At 40.8% G+C, this 22,837-nt stretch overlaps 2 protein-coding genes across 2 annotated transcripts in view; one reads left to right on the plus strand and one right to left on the minus strand.

The window, feature by feature from the left end:
• The first annotated feature begins 237 nt into the window (after positions 1 to 237).
• Positions 238 to 8,015, plus strand: CHCT1 (CHD1 helical C-terminal domain containing 1). Its single transcript, XM_016204759.1, has 6 exons — positions 238 to 288; positions 1,384 to 1,485; positions 1,767 to 1,942; positions 2,397 to 2,496; positions 4,941 to 5,136; positions 7,930 to 8,015. The coding sequence occupies exons 1-6, from the start codon at positions 238 to 240 to the stop codon at positions 8,013 to 8,015; spliced, it is 711 nt and encodes a 236-aa protein (XP_016060245.1).
• A 4,840-nt stretch (positions 8,016 to 12,855) lies between these two features.
• Positions 12,856 to 22,837, minus strand: part of APPBP2 (amyloid beta precursor protein binding protein 2) — a 34,640-nt gene continuing 24,658 nt past the window's right edge. The window contains exons 11-13 of the mRNA XM_016203565.2: positions 21,177 to 21,367; positions 20,059 to 20,224; positions 12,856 to 17,408 (exon numbers count right to left, since the gene is read on the minus strand). Of these exons, the coding sequence (XP_016059051.1) occupies positions 17,155 to 17,408; positions 20,059 to 20,224; positions 21,177 to 21,367 (611 nt within the window). The 3' untranslated portion in view covers positions 12,856 to 17,154. The remainder of the gene's footprint in view (positions 17,409 to 20,058; positions 20,225 to 21,176; positions 21,368 to 22,837) is intronic.

A 22,837-nucleotide genomic window follows, 5' to 3' on the forward strand; every position in this document is an offset into this window, starting at 1 on the left:
CCCTAAAAACCCGGGCGCCGGAGGGGGGGTGCGGGGAGGAGGGGCGCGGGAGGGGAGCGCGGGGGGAGGGGAGCGCGGGGAGTGGGGCGCGGGGCTCAGCTGGCAGTTGCCATGGTTTTGTCCTGGGTTCTGGAGCCAACCTGCCCACTGCCTGAGACACTGAGGTCACAGAAGCGGTAGGTCGGGGCCCGAGGGGCCGTGAGGAGGGCCCTACGGAGCCCCTGGCACACCTGTGAGATGGAGGCCTCGGGCGGGCACGGGGGTGAAGAGAGCCAGCCGCCGGAGGAGGTGAAGGGGGGCTGCGCCCTGAGGGAGGCGGGAAGGGCCCCGGAGGGGCTGCTGTTGGGAGGCGGAGAATATAAAATTCAAGGAAGAGGGGAAATTAATGAGGTGCGTGAGTTAGCAAGAAACCAAAAGACCAAGAGAGGGTTAATTCATTCAAGGAGATGTTTATCAAGGACATACGTACACCACTGGCAAGATAATGGGAGGATTCCTGGTGAGATGGCTCTTGGTTATGAAGACCCAGGGCTCCCGCGTGTGCGTGTGTGTGCGCGCTGTGAGCCCTATGTTTATAAAGTTCATCAGCCACAGTCCCCTGTCTCTGGGGCTGGAGGAACCGGTGTCCTGTACCCTCTCCGTCTACTTCCCTTCCTTTCCCTGATCTCTCCCTTCAGAAGGGTCTGGCCTGGGGCTTCCCTGTTCCCCTGAACACAAGCAGGAATTAATGGCCATGATTCTGAGAGGCTTTTAAAAGGTCAGGTGCAAATCCAGCCATGTCAATCTAATTCTGTGCTCTGGCTTCAAGCCACTTTGTCTTATTAATTAGATCTTTTGCCCTACTTGTGCTGTCTGAAAATTCCTTCTCATCATTCCCATAACCAGCACACATTTTCTCAGTGCCCGCTAGCATGGCATGACCTGAGGGTTAGGCATAGAAAGAGGGGGCCTGGGACTTAGGCACTGGGCAAATGCTTGCTGAAGGAGTGAATCCCTCCTCATTCCCCCAAGGAGTGAGCTTAATTCCTTGGCGCCTTAGTGCTCTTATCTGTGACCAGGGGTTATCATTATCTAAGCTCACAGAATTTTGGGTGAATAAAATGAGTTAATGTTTATCTAGTGCTTTGAAAAGTTAGCTAGTGTACTATGCTATAATTATTATTTTTTAAAATGAGTTGGGAATTGTAGGCTTTCTCAGCAGGGATTCTCAGAAATGGGTTTTTTTGCCCAGGACTCACTCGTCTCAGTGCTGGGTCAAGGAAAGGTCTCAGGGAAAATGGAGAAGGGTTTCGGCGGCATTTGGATCAGTGCTTGTCCAGCACTGCCCCTCAGGAGCAGTAGCCCAAGCCCCCCAGCTGACCACTGCCCCCTGCGTCCTCCCAGGTGATGGATGCACCCTGCTTGGAGAAGAGCTCCAGCACCATCGCTGCTGGAGACTCACTTGTGAACCAGGCGAAGGGCCTGGACCAGTGTACCTTCAGAATTGTGAGTAAGGGGCCATCCCAGGACCCTGTCCTCTGTTCCTCACAGGTCAGGAAACCTGCATAAGAAACTGGTAGGCTTCGGACCCATAGCTCATTGCCCCATTTGTCACACTCTTGGGACAGAAGTGGGATAAGACATTGACTGGAGCCTCCTCACTTAACATCTATAACCCTTCCTGGGTCCTGAGGGCTGCAGTTGGACCAACCTGCTGGGTACTTAGGGCTACCCATCTGCCTCTTCTTTTCTCCTATGGCCCCTCGCTTCACCTGTTGCCTCCTTAGTGTAAAGAATGTCTGAGGCCATTAAAGAAGTGTCTGCGAAAGTTGTACCTGCCCCAGGACCTTCCCCAGAAGAAGAAGCTGAAGTACATGAAGCAGAGCCTGGTGGTCCTAGGCGATCACATCAACACCTTCCTGAAGCATTACTGCCGAGCCTGGGAAATGAAGCACTGGAAGAAGTAGGGCTGCCTCCTTGCCCTTCCCACTGTACCCACTCCTGGGTAACCCCCTCTAGATTCAAGGTCACACCTCAGTCAAGACCCCCTAGTCCTTTATCTTGATGTGAAAGAGTCGGGATCCTGGAGCGAGCATGGAGACAATGGGGTGGGAAGGGCAGGGTTCTCTAGTCCATCAGGGCAGCATTGATTTACCACAGCTGCGCGCACAGTGAACCAAAAACTCTCCTGACCCTGAGGACAATGATCTCTGAACAGCTTCTATACGGTGTGGGTGCTCATCACCAGGACAGGGTATTCAAGTCTGAAAAATCCCCATATCTCCATGCCCCCAACCAAAAACCAAGGAGGCAGCATGTGGCCTATTTTTCTTTGGGTGGGTCCTGGCCACAAGACAGATGCTGGAGGGACAGGGGCAGTGCTCTGCCTCCCTCAGCCTCAGGTTTCTCCCCTGTAGGATGCTCTGGCGATTCGTCTCCCTCTTCTCGGAGTTGGAGGCAAAGCAGCTTCTCAGGCTCTACAAGTACACCAAGAACAACCAGAACACCAAGTTTCTGGTGAGACTTTCTAGAAAGCTCCTCCTGGGCCCAGCTGAGGGTTGGTTGGTGTGTCCTTGGACTGTGGATTGGCGGCCTGGGACTGAGGGGCCTTCTGATAAAACCAGCACCCCTCCAGTCCTTTCCACAGCCCACTGCCTGAGGAAAACCCCACCACCCCTAACTTTACTTCTGCGGTGAGCACAGAGCGGGGCTGAAGAAGACAGAGACTCAGCTTCCAGTTCTTGATGCTTATTCACCCTCCGCACCCACATACTAGCATTAGCAGGAGCAAGACACATGCGTTCAGTGCCATGGGTGGGGATGGTTGAGTCCTGGCAGAAAGGCACAGCCAGCTTGGGAAAGGCTCCAGGGTCTATTCACAGAGCCTGACCCGGCTTTGTCAAAGTGGTTCTCAAACATTTTGGTCTCAGGTCACTTATACCCTCTTAAAAATCATTGAGAACCTCCCAAAAGCATTTGTTTACATAGCTTACATCTATTGATATTTTCCCTATTAGAAATTAAAGTTAAAGAAAAAATTCAAACTATGTATTTACTAATCCATTTAAAAATAAAAACAAGTAGCCCATTACATAAATAACATAAATAATTTTTATGAGAAATAACTATTTTTCAAAACAAGATCGTTTAGTGAGAAGAGTGGCATTGTTTTACATTTTTACAAACCTCTTTTCTATCTGGCTTAATATAAGATGGCTGGATTCTCCTGTCTGCTTCTGTAGTCCATCTCTTATGACATATTGATTTTGTTGAAGTATACGAAGAAAACCCAACTTCATAAAGATATATAGTTGGAAAAGAGAGTAGTAGTTTATTAGCATTTTCAGATAATTGTGGATATTTTTCTCTGATGCCACACCAAAACTCAATTTTACTTAATTGCAGTGTGGAACCTGAAACCATAATAATGAACATTTTTAAATATACTTAAAAAAAAAAAAGTATTGATTTCAGAGAGGAAAGGAGAGGGAGAGAGAAATAGAAACACCAGTGATGAGAGAGTCATTGATCGGCTGCCTCCTGCATGCCCCCTACTGGGGATGGAGCCCACAACCCGGGCTTGTGTCCTGACTGGAAATTGAACAGCGATTGCTTGGATCATAGAGGTCAATGCTCAGCCGCTGAGCCACGCCAGCTGGGCTAAATAGACTTTTTTTTTTTTTTTTTTTTTTAGCAGTTTTAGGTTTACACAAAACTTGAGTGAAAAATACAGAGTTCCCATATACCACTCCCTCCTATCCCTACTTATTATTAGCATGTTGCATTAAAGTAGAACATTTGTTGTTATTGATGAGCCAATATTGATATAACTAACTTATAATGTCCATAGTTTGCATTAGGGTGTCCTCTCTGTGCTGTATGTTCTATAGGTTTTAGCAAATGTATAAGGACATGTATCCACCGTTACAGTATCATGCAGAACAGTTTTGCTGCCCTATTTCCCCCACCCTGGTGCTCCACCTGTTCTCCCTCCTTCATTCCCTCCAAACCCCTGGCAGCTACTGATCTTCTTACTGTGCCCATAATGTTGCCTTTTCCAGAGTACCATATAGCTGGAATCATACAGTATGTAGCCTTTTCAGATTTGTAGCAATGAACTTTCAACATTAGGTCACATGAAAATCCACTGGTCCCTCTCTCACACTTTTGAGTGGACCTCACTTTGCAGGGGGTCTGTGAGATCAAAATATTTTAGTGACCCCCAGGGAGCACACGTTGAGAACCTTGTCCAAAATAATAATCATAGGTAATAGTTTCTATGTGCCAGATACCTTATATTCCCTCCCGTAATCTTCAAAAGTAACCCTAAGTGGTAATGAGAATTCTCGTTCGGTGCATAAATGAGGATACCAAAGGTAGGGAGGTCGAGTAACATGGCCCAGACCACACAGCAGGTGGGACTGAAGAACTGGATTCAAACAGCCTGGTACAGAGAGAAGCCCTGCTCTAACCATGCCCGAGCCCCCCCGCCCCCACTCTCTAGCCGCACAGCTTTAACCAAAGCCTCTCCCTCCCCGAGTCTCCGTTTCTTCCTCTGAACAGGGATGGTTGGACGGGTCAGTGATTCCTCCTGTGAATACCAGGAGCTGCCATTTAGTGATGGCTGGATTTCACCAGCCAGGAAGATTTCCAAAGATATTTCCAGGCTCTGAATTTTAATTTTGCAAAGGACTTTTAAAAAATTGCTTCACTACAAAACATATAAGACACTGTAACTCAAAAAAGAAATGGAGGACCTACCTCAAAGTAAAGAGCCACCCACCAACAGACGGTGGCAGCCCGGCCTCCATGTCTCCATGATCCTTTCTCTCCCACATCAGTGCCTCTCCATCCTTCTGGCTGGGCAGGTGTTTGGTGCAGCCAGACCCCAGCAGTTTCCCAACAAGGGCATGGCTGGCTCTCTCTTCCACACTCCTCTTCACACTGTGGCCCCATTGCAGGCGGCGTTCTGCCCCTTGGATGCTCCGGAGAGCTCCTTGCTGGCTGACCAGGAAGACAGTCTGCCCAAGCTCTGCAGCGCCTGGGGGCTGCACAGCGACATCAGCGGCATGAAGGAGAGGCTGTCCAAGATGCAGGCCCCCAGCAGCGAGGCCTCCCTGCTGGCGGAGCCAGGATCCGGGGCCCATGTCAGGAGAGGTAATGCCCCTAGATGTGCGGGGAGTGCCTGGGGAAGGGCGCTTGTGAGCAGAGCCTGTGTGGTCCACGCTGGAGCAGCCTGATACGCGCCCCTTCCCTTCTTCCCATCTTCTCTTCACCTCTGCATTTATTTTTTTGCCTATTTTCCTTCTCTTTCTCCACTTTGTTTTTTCTCTTTTTTCTCCCCATCCTGGGAGGAATGCTCATTATAGAGTTTGAGATGCACAGATAAATATAAATCAAAAGAGGGAAAATCACGCATCATCCAGAGGCCATGACTAGTAATGTTTTGGTGTTTCCTTCAGTGTTCTGTGTGATTTCCCCCGGAGGTCTCATGATACATAGTTTTGAATTCTGCACTTTTCAGTGAACAATTAAGTGAAGACACTTTCCCATCTGACCAGAAGCAGAACAGAGACTGTTTCTAGTGGCCACGAGTGGGGAGTCCCAGGAAGTGTCCTAGGAGCCGCAGGACACCCACTGTAGGTGTTGGTTGGGGTATGGGCTAAGGGAGGGTGTTCATTCCCATAAGGAGAAATCCAGCCAGGTGGCCTGGGGACAGCCTTCCCAGCAGCTTTGGCCTTGTGATGACTGCACTGCCTGACCCTCTGAACGGAAGCTGTGGGGACAGGGGACAGAGCCTCTTCAGTGGGAGGGGCCTCAGCCAAGGTTGGAACCTATGAAGACCCACCCTGTCTGTGCACTAAGGTGCAGAGCGATGTTGGAGCCACCCACCCCTCACCCTTCTGGAACTGGCTTCCGGGGCCAGTTAGCTGTTCTTATTTAGCTACTGGGGGAGAAAGTGAAGGCAAACAGGGTTGCCCAGGACCTCAGAGCATGGTCCTAAGTTGGACCCAGGTGTTCCCTCTGAAGGCCGGGCTGGCTGGGGCTAATGCAGACCAGCAACCCTTGGGGGTGGGGGAGGCCTCGTCCACTAGGCACAGCTGAACTGAGTGGGAGAGCAGGGGTGAGAACAGGTCAGGTGCAGTGGACACGGGTTAGGCAGCTACTGAGACCCAGAATCCTGCCCGGGCTCTGCGTGGGCCCCTGGCCCCAGTGCCTACAGTTTAGTTGGGGAAGTTGAACCTACAATGGAATGAAGACCAGTCATTAAGATGATCTAAGCCCAGCAGTCCATGAATCAGATGAGGAAAGTGAGCTCCCGGCTTTGGGCAGCCCTTCCCTGTACCAGGTACTTTGTATCTCATAATTTCATTTCAGCACAGCAGCATCCCCGAGAGTTGGGTGTCATCCTCATTTTACCAAGGAGCAATCTAAGGCCTTAGGGCAAAGGGCAGGGCAGGCTGTCCAGAGGAGGCCAAACCAGGACAGGCTTTAAAGGAAAGGATAAGGGGAGGAGAGGGGGAAGAGAGGAGAGGAGGTAGGAGGAGAGGCATGTGCAGACTTGAGGGGCAATGAGTGGACACTGGGTTTAGAGGCAGGTTGGAGAAGTGCAGGTAGGGGGGTAACCGAAACGCCTTGGATGGTAGGTTGAGAAGTTTGGCTTTCACGCAATTCTTAAAATAACGTTTTATTACCACAAACGTAAGCATATCACAGAAAATTAGATAATACAGATAAGCAGAAATAAGAAAATATAAGCATCACATTGTCCTACCACTGCTAGCACTTTTCAAATGTTTTTTATGCATATAAAGCATGTATTTTAACCAAAATGAGACCACAATGTATGTGTACACATATATATGTGTGTGTGTGTGTGTGTGTATATATATAATATATATATATATATTTTTTTTTTTGAGAGAGATTTCTTGTTTCACTTCTTTATGCATTCATTGGTTGATTCTTATGTGTGCCCTCACCTGGGCCCTCAACCTTGGCGTATCAGAAGGACACTAACTAACTGAGATACCTGGCCAGGGCTACAATGTATATATTTTTTATTTGAACTTGCATTCTTCAGTTAATTATATTAACCTTCCATGTCAATATTTTTATTTCATCTAATTGTTGGATTAAATAATACTCCATATTCAAAATTTCCCAGAAGTCAAAGATATGTTTTGCACTGTTTTCCCAAACCATGCATCTCACCAGGCTATGTGTCTTAAGCCTCCTTTACCCTAACAAAGACCCCTTTCTTACTCCCTGACCCGCAGAAGAGATCGGGCTGTTGTTCAGCAGAACGTTCCACTTTCTGCTTTTTTCTTGTTTCTTCCTTTTGGCACCTTTTAAGCTTGCTCCTCTATCAAAAGTCTGGATGAATTCATGTTAAACTGTTTTGTTTTTTTTTGGACTGGGAGACATTAGAGATAATGTTATGTTCTTCACGTATGTGTTACATAAGAAAACGCATAATGTTCTATCTGGTGGACCCACCATGATGAGCTGAGTTCTATTGTGCAATTGAAAGTGTGTGGTGTTTGTTTGGCACTATGTTTCTAAGTCAGTTCTCAAGTAACACAATGGCAATGGTGTTTGCAAACAGTCCAGCAGCAAAGTACTGGGAACTGGCGTATGAAACCTACAGAGAGGAGTGGGGAGGAATCAGAGTCTGAAGCCAGATGTCGAGAAGTGTGGGTCTGGTCTGCACTGGGCCCTTAACGTGCCTCAGGCTCTGGGCAGGCCGTTTCCTTACCGCTAGCTAGGTGAGATCCCAACATCTGTAAACTGAGGTGATTCCATCCCCCAACCCCACAGATTTCTGTAAGGGATATAGGTTGGAAGTAAGATTTTGTCCTTCCTTTAGATCCCTATAAATGTTAGAGACTGAGATTCTCTTGGTATTTGTGATGTCTTCAGGGATGTCTTTGACCTTCCCTTTTTCAGGTTCTTTAAGGAAACTTTCTCCAACACCAAAACTCAAGAGAAAGAGGGTTAAGGAAGCCCCAGAAACCCCAGAGACCTGCCCATAAGAAGACCTGGCTGGGGCAGAGGACAACTTACCCTGGGCCCCAGAGCACACGTGTCTAACACCTCTGTGCACCTGGGGAGATGGGGACCCATGAGGGGAAAGAATAAAATTGTCTTTATCAAAGGACACTTGGGTCTTAATTATACATAAATGGGATGAGACTGCTAATGCATGGGCTTGGGAGCCGCCTTGCTTGGTAGATCCCTGACATTGAGACAAGGACAAGCAGGCTGTAGGTGTGTCTTTGTTCATTGGGAGCTCTCCAATTTTCTCTACTCTGAGATTTTATTTACAAGGTCCCAGGGAGGTGTCTCCTGTGTGTGAGGCAGCACTGCCACCTAGAGGAATTATGAAACTGCTTTCTCTTCCAACCAAGGCAGGTGTGTGCAGAGTTGGAAGTGGAGGAGCTTCATACTGGCCTTGGGACAGTCAAAATGACTGAAGGCAAAATGGGCAACAGGTGAGGCATGGTTTGAGTGCCCTTAACTCTTTCCTCAAATTCAGTAGGATCTCAGAATTCTGAAAGGGCAGATCACTTGACATTGCTCTGCTCAAAATCCTCCAACAGCACAGGATACTAGTAGCATACTCTGTATGATACTAAAATGGTGGATACATGTTTTTTGTTGTTGTTGTTTTAAACATCTTTATTGATTTCAGAGAGAGGAAGGAAGAGGGGGAGAGATAGAAACATCAATGATGAGGGAGAGTCATTGATCAGCTGCCTCCTGCACTCCCCCTGCTGGGGATCGAGCCTGCAACCCAGGCATGTACCCTGACCGGGAATCGAACCACGATCTCCTGGATCCTAGGTCAACGCTCAACCGCTGAGCCATGGTGGACAGGCTAAAACGGTGAATACATGTTGTTATACATTTGTTCAAACACAATGTGCAACGAAGAGTGAACCCTAAAGTAAACTATGAACACTGGGTGATAATGATGTGTCAACGTAGGTTCATCAATGTAAAAAATGTACCTTTCTGGTGGGGTTGTGGATGGTGGAGGCTAAACGTGTGAGGTGGCAGTGTACAGGAAATTTCTGTACTTTCTGCTCAATTTTGCTGTGAACCTAAATAAAGCATCGAAAGAAACAACTCCCTCCAACAGCTCTTCACTTCATGCGGATTAAAAGCCAAAGGCCCTCTATGATCTATCCCACAGTCCATGGTGTTACTTCTCTGCCCTAACCTTACATTCTCATACTTGTCAAGCATACTCCTGCCTCAGAGCCTTTTCACTGTTTCCTCTGTCTGGAATGTTCTTTCTCAAGATATTCACTTGGCTGACTCCTTAATTGCTCTCTGTTCAAATGTCACCTCTTCAGTGTAGCCTGTCCCCCTGTTTTAAATTCCATGCCCCAGACATTCTAAATATCCCTTACTCTATTTTTGCTTTCCTAAAGCATTTACACCCCCCCAAAAAAATTAGATACTGTAGTTTATTATATTTATTGCTTATTGATGGCCTTCTTCCCCTAAAATATAAGTTCCATAGGGCAGAGCTTTTTATCTGTTTTGTTCATTGCTGTATCCTAAGCAATTACAACCGTACGCAGCATGTAGGAGGTAATTAACAAATATTTGTAGAACGAATAATTGAATGAGTGAATGAAACAACTCAAGTAGAGAATTTAATCTAACCACCTGGTTCAGAGGGGAAAAAAGAAGCCCAAAAAGAAAGATGACTTCTTCAAGGTTGTACGGGAAGTCACCACCAAAAGTGGCACTAGACTCAGACCTGATGACTCCAGGCCAGCACACTTCCCACACACTAATGACACAGACACGTGGCCAAAACATTTTCCACAAAAGGTAAATAACCCCCAAAACTTAATGTACTGCTTCTCCTGGGATCATTTGTATTTTCTTAGTTAAGAGATCTCTACTCAAAGTATGACTCACTAAGGCGGACTTGGGGAGACCAGAAACAGGTGGTTGGAGGAGGCTATTTGGAGGCGGGGAGCCTTGGTGGAAACCCCAAATCACACTTCAACCTACGCTGCCTCATGGGTAGGCTCACCCTAGGGAAAATGCCTCTCTGATGGCCAGACCAGGCATCCCTCAGGAAGGGCCCTTCTGGAGAATGGATACTTTCCCTAAAGCCTAAAATGGGAGAGACTCCTGACCGCAGATGTAACGACCGACCACTGCCTGACCGACAACTCCCAGCCTACAGGAGCCACCTGCAGTCTCCACTGCAAAGTAACGCTGCCACAGACGCATGTAACTCAGGAGAGATGGCAAAGGCTTGGTGTCCTTTACATCAGACTTGCGAGGGAGACTCCTCCCCACTACAGAGAAGAAAACAGGTTTAGGGGCTGGCACAGCTGAATTGAGATCTTGACTTTCCAGGTCTCCTGACACCATATCCTGTGTTTTGACTTTATGATTTTTCCTTTGTACATGCAGGCTTCTTAAAAAAATCCTTACCAGAGGATATGTTTTATTAATTTGAGAGGGAGGGAGGGAGGAAGGCGGGGGGGTGGGGGGAGAGCGAGAGCGAGAGCTGGATCAGTTGTTCCCCATCCGTGCCATGACCGGGTATTGAATCCGCCACCTTTTGCTGCGTGGGGCCATGCTCCAACCAACTGTGCCACCCAGCCGGGCAGAAATTTGATTATTGACACCAACATAACAGAGGCAGAATGTGGGCTGGCCAGTAACAGGAAAGGAAAAAACTGCACTCAAACTACAGGGTGGAGCAAAAGTAGGTTTACAGTTGTTTGCGTGGAAAGTAATAATACAAAAATAAACTCTCATGTACTCACTACTGTAAACCTACTTTTGCACCCCCCCCCCCCCCATTCAAGTAGCACCAGGAGTGAAAAACAAAGCCTGATTCTGTGCTGAGCCAGAATTTAAATGCAAATCAACTTTGACATGTTACATCAATGTTCTAATTCAGAAATAAACTGCAGTTGAGGTTTAGCAAGCACTGTCTGGAAGTGATCAGATTTTTTTCAAACTTTATGTATCGTCTGACTTAACTGCTTATGCAAGTCGAAAGCCTTTGCCCTGAAATTTAAAAAAAGGCAGTAACTCAACTTTACCACCTTACTTGTAAGTGTCCAGTTCAGTAGTGTGAAGTATATTCATTGTTGTGCAACGGATCTCCAGAACTTCATCTTGTAAAACTGAAACTATACTTACTACGCAACCACTCTTCTTCCCCTTTCTTACTCTGACAACCACCCCTTTCCTTCTTAGGAGTTTGCCTACCTTAGATACCTCACGTCTGTGGAATCATAGTATTTATTCTCCTCACTTCCTTTTATGACTGGCTTATTTCACTTAACATAATGCCCTCAAGGTTCATCTGTGTTACAGAATGTGTCAGAATTCCTTTCTTTTTAAGGCTGAATTGTATGTATTATATATTTTTTTATCCATTCATTGATGGATATTTGGGTTGCTTCCATCTTTTGACTATTGTAAACAATGCTGTGAACACAGTGTATGAATATCAGTTTGAATCCTGCTTTTAATTTTTAGATATACACCTAGATGAGGGATTGCTGGATCACATGGTAATCCTATTTTACTTTTTCCAGGAACCACCTGTTTTCCAAAGTAGATGCACCATTTTATATTCCCACCAATGCAATAATTCTGAGTATGCCTCAAATTTTCAAACTGTAGAAATTTGTATAAAGTGGTTACCAAAAAAAAAAAAAAAGTGGTTACAATTTGCTAACACTGTAAATTCTGTTAAATTTGTTAAGTAAATGCACAAATCACCATAGCCTATAAACTGGAAAGTCTTAATTCTGTAAGTTATACGATTATATGGTAATGCCCTTAGCAAAGCTTTAAATAAAATGCTGCGTACCAAGAGGAGGCAATTTAAGCCTTAAGGGAAAAAGCCTCTTGTCCATTGAGCTTAACAGATAAGACTTTACACAGGAAATAGCATTCCATATGAGAACAGCATGTTCTAAGTCACGAGGTGTATAAGGAAAAATGTAAAAATTCAGCATCACCGAAGGTGGCAGGCGATGAAGCCAGTGCTGGCTGTTCCAAGTAAAGGTTGAATTTTGTCTAAATGTTGATTTTATGATTTTTTAAAATTTGATTTTATTTCCTGTAACTGTTTTAAGAATTGAGATTATGTTTCATGGCGGATCTTTTTTGAAAGACTGAATTTGACCCCACCATTCATATGAGGAAATGAAACACAAGCTTATGACTCATATCTCAAATTCCTACTGTTCAGAGGCAGAGCTGGAACGGTAACCCAAAGCCAGGGTTTTCTCCACTCTGAAGCCAGCAGAATTCCACCAGGTCTCATCATCCATGTTTAGCTATTTAAAGTTAAAGGACTAGGGTAAAGACTGGTGTAGTTACCTTTGTAAAGTCTAAAAAGTCCACCCCTCCCTCCCCAGGCCAGCCTGGCTCAGCGCCTGAGCATGGACCTGGGATCCAGATTGCGGTTCATTTCCTGGTCAGGGCACATGCCTGGGTTTCGGGCTCGATCCCCAGTGGGGGGTGTGCAGGAGGCAGCCGATCAATGACTCTCTCATCATTACTGCTTCTCTCTCTCTCCTCCCCTTTCTGAATAGACATTAAAAAAAAAAAAAAAAGATGCTTAACTTAAAAACAAAAGTCCCCTGCATTAATGTGTTTTGTCTTTTCCAACGTACTTTCATGGGCACCACTTCCAAATGCTGTTACAATGTGCCTCCTCTGCGACACATCTTACTTTTCTTGAACAACAGCACTTCTGTTCTGGTTCCAACACCTCTCACACTGTTCTCCAGTGAAAACAGTCTGCAATGTTTAAACAATCCCAAGTTCCAGTCAAAAGTGCTTAAACTAAATTGGAAACAGATACACTATGAATGCAGGAACACTATATTTATTAGGTCAATAATTCATTTTTAGCAATACAAGTACAGAATATATCACAATGCTGGTTACAAACATACTCAGTATGGTTTAATGGTTACAAAGAATGGTGGGTACTACAAGTTTGTGATAAAGATGATATGAAAGGTCATTCTGTCACAATGAAGAATTGTTTTAAAAAAATCTATCAATGACCTTAGGTATTTCTATAGAAATTACTGTGGCACTATTAGTGGGGATTCTCATGTAAAGAAATGTTAGTGATTTGCTTTTGTTTCATTAAGAGCTTTTTACTTTGAGTCTATTAAACTAAAATCCCCTGTTGCTTAATAAAGTATAAAAATAGTACTGACCTGGTAATATTTAATAAAATGTAGCATTCATTCACATCATAAAAGTAGAACTAAAATGAAAAGTTTTTAGTTACCATGGCAACATATCTTCCCATAAAAGGAATATACAGAAATGAGTAATGTTACACAAATGGTACCTGCAACAGTTATTTAGTGATCCAACATTTAATTTGTGCACCACAAACCGAGTTTTCTAGATATCTATATATAGCATATATTTTAATCTTAAATTTTACTCTTGAAAAAAAATGTACACTTCAACGAACTCACTAAGGCCACTCATGCTATCGATACCTAGGATTGCAATTAAAGAAGGGTATTAATAAATTCTAAAGTACACTCCTTCAGATCACCAACAGGGTAAAACCAGTTTCTGCCTAAAACATTCCTGAGATTTGTGGACAATACAATTAGTGTTCAAGCTGGAGATTAATCCAAATGTCAGATTTTTAAAAAAAGAATCTCCTAGCAAGATCTGAGGTTCTCCAAAGCCAAGAGATGAAATATGTTAATTTTAAAGTAAAAATAAAACTCTTAAAAAAGTTTGCACTAATTATAAATAAGTACTTTTCCAGTAGTAACTTTGCTATCCAGAAAAAGAACAGTTTGGAAGTACTAAGGCTACACATTGTGGGGGGGAAATAAATACCAACTGGCAGTTAACTATACCTGCTACTTAGCAAACGATTCTTTCAAAAGTATGGTCAAAAGCTTCAATCATGTTTTAGGCATGTGTTTACTGTTCAGCATTCTGTTTGCACTAGGAGCAGCCACGTGGCAACTCTTACTATTTATAAGGTTGCAGCCTCTGTACTTACTTTTCACCATATTATGAACGCTTCCCAAACAGCCTAGGAACAAAGATCTTTGTCAAATGTTTTATTTTAAAAAATGAAGGCATACTGGGATAACTACACTGGGGTTACTATGAAGCAACAGAGTTCATTCTTAAGCAGAGACAGGACTTTCATGGTAATAAGGGTCCTAATGCTTCCATAAGAATTATGATCTAAAAAACCCAATTGGCTCTATTAAACTGAATGCAGAAGTGACTGACCACTGTGTGGCTCATGAGTGTTAGAAAGCTCCCTGATGCACCCAACTTGAGTAGCACCAAACTTTAGGAAAAAGACTGGGTAAGAGAAATTAAAGTGAGAGGATGAGACCAAAGGCCCCTTCTTAACATTACTTTGCTGAACTTCCAGAAAAATCTTTCATTTGATCTAAGCTTCCTTACACACAACCCTACCATATGAGAAAATTTTGAAAGCTATTGTGAGGTAAGTTTTATTCTTTTCTTCCTTGGGAGATTTTTGTTAACCCCAGAAATCATGGTGCCATTTACCTCTAACTTATCCTAAACATTCCTACTGAACGGATAAATCCCACACTATAAATTATTAGGGTATTATTCTTCATTAGAACCATAAATAATAGCATATTAAGTTAGTTACATCACTAACAAGCTGGCAATCTCTTTTCTCAATCTAGAGTATTTGTATTAAGTCAAAGTGCATGGATTTACAGAAAACTACATTAAAGTAGCAGTAATAAGGGAAAACTACCAATAATGATTTTTTATTAAAGATAAAACTGGCTGCCACTTAACATTATCACCCTGTGACCCTAGGCTCCTAATATCATGTTGCTTTTTCAAGTTACGCTCAAACTGAATGAGGCCTTAAGTCATTTGCCTGATTGCTTGATTTTATCCTAGGAAATGTTATATGTGCACAAAACCAAAAAATATAGATTAAAAAAAACTTCATATGGAAACATGTTTCAAAATATTTATTGAAAAACAATTACCATGACATTCCTATACCACAAACATACCACAGGACTCTAAATAACCAACAAAAGTATACAAAGCCTATCCTAAAAATATCTTTGGAGGTATTAAATATAGAGGCCCATGAGGATAGAGCTGAGTAACTTAAAAATGTTAGTCCTTGGTCACACAGACTATTTGGTAATTAATAAAGAGGTGCCTCTTGGCATTAGATTGCAATTAACTGGGAGGGGGGAGATGCAGGTGTGCCAATGTACTCTTTTCTAAATTAAAAAGAAAATAATTCAATGTAACAAATAAACTCAGGTTTTGAAATCACATACTTATCATCTCAGGATCTGGGCTTGTGTCATCTCTTTAGGTACCTCCCCCAGTCAATCCCCTCTTGGGGACTTAAAAATACTGGCTCATAGCTAACAAAACTGCAAGTAACAATTTTAAACAAGGTTATATCTAGGAAGTCCAAAAAAGTGTTTAAAATCAAATTTATCTGAAATCTCCAATTAATTTTTCTGTATTGAATGTGGCGGACAGTTTAAATATTTCCCCCCTCCCATCCCAACATGCATGTTAAAAGAAAACCAAAATTCAACACACATCCACTCACCCATAGACTACTCCAGGCAGTCAGCCAGGAATAACATCTCTAACAGCCAAGTCATGAACCCCTGAAAATAGGGGGGAAAACCCTGATTCTTAACTATAGAGGCACCAAACAGGCCACTATAGTAAGAACTGAGGTAACAGCAAAAGACCTTTTCGTTGCTTGGATTGCTACATGTCACACTTGTCAAATCTGAATACTACCGCAACATTAAGTAATCTGACTTATAAAAAAAAAAATCAAAACCCAACAAACAGAAAAAGACATGTTAGTGAAATAGACATAGTAGGGGATTTTTCCATTTGACTCTTGAATTTCAAATAAAACGACCCAGTTGTACTAAAATGACCTAGTTGTACTTTTACCATAAAAACGAAAGATTTCTAAGACATGTTTATTTGGGGCATTCATTTTTCTATTAATCCCCACAAACCATATAGTAACCTAAAATTCCCATCTGGACAAGAGAAATTTCATGACTCTTAGCCAGTATATTTGTTAACTGCATTGATTATTAGGGTAACATTTAAAATGAGGGGGATGGCTGCAGCAGATATTATAGACTTTCTTATGGCATTGCCATCTGTGTACCTTGACTAAAGCTATGCCACTTAAATTGCCAAATTTCTCTAGTTTTGTTGTCTATTACATGAATATAATTTTGCATTATCACTTTTCATTATACATCTAAATGAAATCATTCTACTGATAAAGGTAAATGCAGGGGCTAAAATAATAATCTAAAGCCTCTGGTCCAAATAACCCTTTAACCCTTTCTACATTAGGCTGGTCCTTTTTAGATCCTCCTGGTCCTGTTAGCAAATGCTATCAGAGCATCTTGCATTGTTGTACCAAAAGAAAAGAAAACAAAGAAAAACCAAGAGTTAAAATTGCTGGCCTATCAGCTTTTCTATTACTTACAGATCAACACTGGTCCAGTACAGATGAATCTGACAGCCCTTCCCTTGTAATAGCGCTCTGGAGTGCTTATCTACACTACTCTGGGTCAGGAAGCCAAACCCAAGTCAGGATGTCCCTCTTCCAGTACTAGTCAACTAGTACTTCTGTTAACTTTCCTATACTGCATATAAAGGTGTTCCCCATGAAATTTCTTTATAGTACAGTATTGAATACCTCCACAAGGAAGAATTATATGTTAAAAAGTTGTTAAAATCATCCTTACATAATAAGAATGCAACTCTTAAACTCTTAAATAGTTTTATTTAGGGGTTCTTTTTTTCCTTTCAAGCTTTCTGCAAAATGAATTATTTTTTAAAAAGAAAAAAAAAAAATTCCTGTTGTTTGTTCTACTATGTTGAAAATATGGGCCAGACTACTTATACATGCGGTACATGCTGAATATAACTGAATATATGCTTATTCCTATGGACACTCTGCAAGATAGGGATCACCCAAATAGGGCCAATGGACTGGACCAGTGTTTCAATGCAAATTCCAGCCCCAAAAAACAACATGGTTTTGACTTCACAGTATGAATTCCCCGGAATCTGGGAAAAGGTAAATTAGTTAACTGAGGTCATGCCTCAGCAGCTCGGTCCCTCAGCATTCTGAGAAATCAGGAAGGACTGCACCACTTCTTCAGTGGACTGGGGGCTGGTGTTGACGTCTTCAAGAGCATCGGTCACTGAATACTGTCGATCTCGCAACCGGTTCCAGTTAGACAGAACATTGTGATATTCAAACACTTTCTCGTAATTTCCAATGGAGTTGTAAAGTTTAATGAGACCTCGGTAATCATATTCTAGTCCACTATAGCCTTCACCAAAAAGTTTCTTCCCTGAAGGTAACAAATAATAAAACAAAACAAAAAAAGAGAAAAGAAAAAGAAAGTTCAAATAATGAAACAAGTGATTTCTACAAGACAACACAAGTTTAGTTCTTTAAACAGGGTGGCTTGGTTTTAATCCACTGAAAGGAACAAATTCGTTTCTTGTATCAGAGCTTACCAATTCAGTCCTACCCATAAACTATCTCTAAGAGTCTCAAAATTTTTTCTGTCTAAAGCAGCTGACTTCACCAGAATAAAATTTCACAGTTTGAAGTACTGATTTGAAGAGATCTAAAAGAACAGCAGCAGCACCACCAATGGAGAAATGCAAATGTACAAGGCTAATCACTATAGTACTACTCTTCATGATTTCAACATACTAGACACAAATGAGAATAAATAGGAAATGGTTCAACAACAGTACATCCGGTCAATGTTATATTATGCATCTGTACACAAAGGAGGCTCTTAGCTCTCTATGAACTGAAATGGAGTGACTTACAGGGTATATTGTTAAGTTTAAAAAAAAAGCAAAGTATAAAAGTACCTATAGTATGCTATCTTTTTGTAAGAAAGGGAAAACAAAAATATTTATATAGCTGAACATTTGTGCAAAAAAGATACACAGAAAAAGGTAAATGAGAAACTAATGAGATTGGTTACCCATAACAAGTGGGTGAGAAGTAGGTAGAAAAAATTAGGGGGAAATCACACATCTATGAACATACACCTTTCTATTGTTCTGACTTTTAGAACATTTAATATTTCACATACTCAAAAAAGAAAGTAAGTATAAATGGGGGAAAAGTTATACAAACACAAATAAATGAACCTAGTTATGTTTCGAATAAATAATTACACTGACCATGAGGGACAGGGAAGGGTAATAACCCAAGTAAATTTTGAAGTATGCTGAGTATATACCTTCATGCTAAAGACAAAAAAAACTGTCAACAAAGATTGAACTCTAAGTAGTACATTTGTTTTTCATAGTACTATAGGTTAATTCTAAAACTACTTTATGTGTATGTTAGGGTTCAGCAAATCAAAATATTATGAATGGGAAACCCTCATATACAGAGATACATGATTTATGACAAAGGTAGCACAGCAGAAGGGAAAGGTCAATCTTTTGAAAAATGGTCCTGGGTTGCCCTTGCCAGGTGGCCCAGTTGGTTGGAGCGCTGTCTCATGCACCAAAAAGGTTTCAGGTTTGATTCCGGGTTAGGACACATACCTAGCATACAGGTTTAATCCTCGGTCGGGGAGCATACTGGAGGCAACTGACGTTTCTCTCTCACATAGATATTTCTCTTTCTCTCCCTTACTCTCTCTAAAATCAATTAAAAAAACCCCAACATGTCCTCAGGTGAGGATTTAAAAAAAAAAAGGGGGTTCTCGGTCAGGGGAAAAAAGAAAGAAATTTGATCCCTACATCACATCATGAACAATCAATTTCAGGACTGCAGATCTATATGTGAAATGGTAAAATAAAGTTCCCAGAAGATAATCTTCTAAAAGAGTATCTTCATGCCCGGCTGGGCGTGGCTCAGCGGTTGAGCATCGACCTAGGATCCAGGCAATCGGGGTTCGATTCCTGGTCAGGGCACTTGCCCGGGTTGCGGGCTCGATCAATGACTCTCTCATCATTGATGTTTCTATCTCTCTCTCTCCCTCGCCTTTCCTCTCTCTGAAATCAATAAAGATATATTTAAAAAAAAAAAAAAAAGAGTATCTTTATGACTTTGAGGTAGGAAAATATTTCTTAAACAGAATACAAAAGGTGCTAATCATAAAAGAAAAAAACCCCAATAAATTTGATTACATTAAAATCTAGAACTTCTGTTCTTTGAAAGGTACCATTAAAAAACAAGCAGTAAAGCTTGATTCCCTCTCCCTCCCTCTCCCTCTCCCTGAAATCAATAAAGATATATTTAAAAACAAAACAAAAAAACAAGCAGTGAGAGTTACCTACTACACATATAACCAACAAAGGACTTGTTATGTCCATATTATATTTAAAAAACTTCTATAAACCAGTAAAAAAAAGACACGAGTCAATACAAAAATGGAGAGTTTTAACAGGTACAACATTAAATGATGATCATAGTCTCTTATTTTGTGATATATAAGTCCGAACTGGAAACAATCCAAATTGTTCTGAATATCTATTAGCAGTAGAATGAATAAACAAATAATATACTTATCTAATAATATATTATTATAGCACTGGAAATTAACAAGCAATAGTGGTCTGAAACAACACTGATGATTTTCATTATTCATGTTCACCAAAAGAAACCAGAGATATAAAAATATATATTGTATGGCTCCATTAATATCAAGTTAAAAAACAGGTATGCCTGATGTATGATTAAATCCAGGAGAACAGAGGGGGTAATAATTACACAAATAGTTTAAAATTACCACTTTTGCCTATTAACTACCTTTGCCTATATTTGACATTGTGTCATACTTTTTCATACTGGTTTCAACATCAATAAATCATGTTCAGCAAAATGTTCCAGAAAATTTTTAGGTGGTTTCTAGAAATACTTGGCAGCTCTAAACTCATTTCAGTCTTGGTAACAACACTTCCCTTATACAACACATATGCTCATCTCTAATCAACTGACCAAGAAATTTTAAAATAACATACCAATTGCTATAGATCGCAAATAAAGTTTTTCAGCATTTTCATACTGATTCATGTCATAATTATATAAAGAAGCCAGATGTCCCACTGAAAGGGCGACTTCATAATCTTCTTGACCAAGAAGTTGCTCTTTAATCTGAATTGCTTTGATATGCATTTCTTCAGCTTCCTGAAAAAAATCATTAAGTCATACAAACCATTAGATTGTACTTTTTATGTCAACAATTCTTACCCAATTAGCAAGATTTTTCTAAATGCTAAAGATATTTTATGGATGTCATAAGGTAATCAGAACAGAGAATATACTATGCTATTCCAACTGTTAACTATGGGAAGCATTACTGGTTTTTGGAAGCTATGTACATAACCTGGTAATAGTAATAGCCAAATAGTTCTATGCCAAAAATGACAGGAGAAAACTTGTCCCGGTAATAAAAAGTTGTTAGAAGAACATACCACTAAAGCATTCTAAAATGAAAATTATTTCTTTCAGTTAACACACTCTAAAATTTAACCGAACCTTGTGAAGCTTCAAGTTCCATACTATAGCATGTTAATTTACACAGGAGTACTCTTTTATTTTTTGGAGTTTTGACATTTTTTATTCTGACAAACTAAACTCAGGTGAATTGAGGGATAAGTAGATTGAGTTTCAGGTAAAAATAAATGTCTTAGGCAGCTGCTCTCATCCTTTCCTCATTGTGACCCTAAAATGGACTTTATTAAAAACTTATAACCCAAAATTCTATAAGGGAAATTCAGTAAATTTTATTGCTACAATTAATAATACTTCTAATATCTGATATTTCTTGCATACCCAGTATGTGCCAGACATTACGCCATTTGCTATACTTAACCTACATAAAAGCTATGTTTTAAGTTTAACAAGCATATTAGCCTTTATGGTTTGATATATTTCTTATTTATCCATGGTCTGGATTTTTAAAACATATTTTGACTATGTTGTTTTATACTAGATATTTTTTCAACTTTTCAATGAAATAAGATAGGAGTAAAGTAAATGTGTACTTTATTATTTAAGATTACTGAATATATATTTAAGATTATACTTTATTTAAGATTATTTAGAGAAAGAAAACTATAATAAAACATGCTTCTACCTTAAATTTTCTCATTGACTGATAAAGTCTTCCAAGGTTTCCATAGTGTTTTGCAGTCTGTACATTGAATTCCCCAAAAGCTTTTTTAGCTAGCTGGAGTGAAGATAGGTGCAAATCATGAGCTTCTTGAAGCAGCCTCTGTTCAGTTTCTTTATTATGACAGTCAATTGCAATCTCCTCTAAAATAAGTGCTGAATAAGAAAGCAATGAAATTAGTGCACTTCCAAACCATTTATCAAAGCTAATCTGCGCATATAATTTAAAATTAAGTGCTATAAATGTTTGTTGTATATATTTATATGTGGATATGGTTTAAAACTGGTAAAGAAGAAAGCTTGGCACTTTACTGAAAAAAAGTACAGTTGGGGGGTCATTCTATTTTGTATAGTATTAATGAATTTCAAATTTAAGAAAAAACAATAATGTACATCAAATTAGTTTGCAGAATTTATTTATATTGCACTAGACTGTTATACTTTGCTGATGGGGATTTGTTTTTTAAAGGAAAAGACAAAATGTCTGAAGTTATGAAACTGTGTCAAGGAGAACCTAAGCACAGTTGAAAATTTTGAAACTACACTTTTATAAAATATAACCTTTAACCAAATACAACTAACATAACTGGTTTCGCCTGGCCGGCGTGGCTCAGCAGTTGAGCATCGACCTATGATCCAGCAGATTGCAGTTTGATTCCCAGTCAGGGCACATGCCCAGATTGTGGACCCGATCCCCAGTGTGGGGTGTGCAAGAGGCAGCCGATCAACGACTCTCTCATCATTAATGCTTCTCTCTCTCTCTCCCTCTCCCTTCCTCTCTCTGAAATCAATAAGGTTATATTTAAAAATAAATAAATAAAATAATAAAATAAAATAACTGGTTTCCTCCTACTCACTTGACCAACCAAATCAGGCATGAAGATAGTTCAGTTTTAAAGTCACAATGAAGTTTTCAAATTTCACTTAAAGTCTTAACAATAGTCTTTTACCAAGTAATTTTATTTCTAGGAAAACTGTCCATGTGCACAAAAGTAAAAGAGATTTAGTTCACTGTAGCATTTTTAAAGAACAAAAGGTTAAAACAATATAAAGGTCCAAAAACAAAGGTGAGGATAAAAATATCAGAGAAAAGGATATATACCTACCATGAACTAATATGGGAAAGTGTTCATAAGTGTAAAAAGCAGATTATAAAACTAAGAAAAAATATATTCACTTATTTCATTACTGAATAAAGAAAAAGTCTAAAAATACTTCACCAAAATGTTGATTCTGGATTGGTAAAATTTCGGGTGTCTTATTTTTTCCTCTTTTCTATCTTTTCATTTTTCACACTGATCATGTATAACTTGTGCAACTTTAAAAATGCAAACTGGGGGGTGGGGGAGCCCAGTTCCAGAATTTAGGTAAAATTTATCCAACGTGCATGCAGTTATCACATGTATGACCCAATTATGTTGCAAAATAAATGCCTTAAATGAAAGGGGCTTGGCAGTGATTATAGAAAAAATTAAAATAAAAAAAGAAAGTGGTATTTGTTAAGAGCCTTGCGGCAGGAAGGATAATATGATATATGCAGTTGAGTTTCAGAGTCCTGCACTATAAAGCTGAAGGCATGTGAAAAATCCATCTTCAGTTTGCTATCCATGTTACTGTGCAATAATC

The sequence above is a fragment of the Miniopterus natalensis genome, chromosome 17, assembly GCF_054644295.1.
Source record: "Miniopterus natalensis isolate mMinNat1 chromosome 17, mMinNat1.hap1, whole genome shotgun sequence".
Lineage (NCBI taxonomy): Eukaryota > Metazoa > Chordata > Mammalia > Chiroptera > Miniopteridae > Miniopterus > Miniopterus natalensis.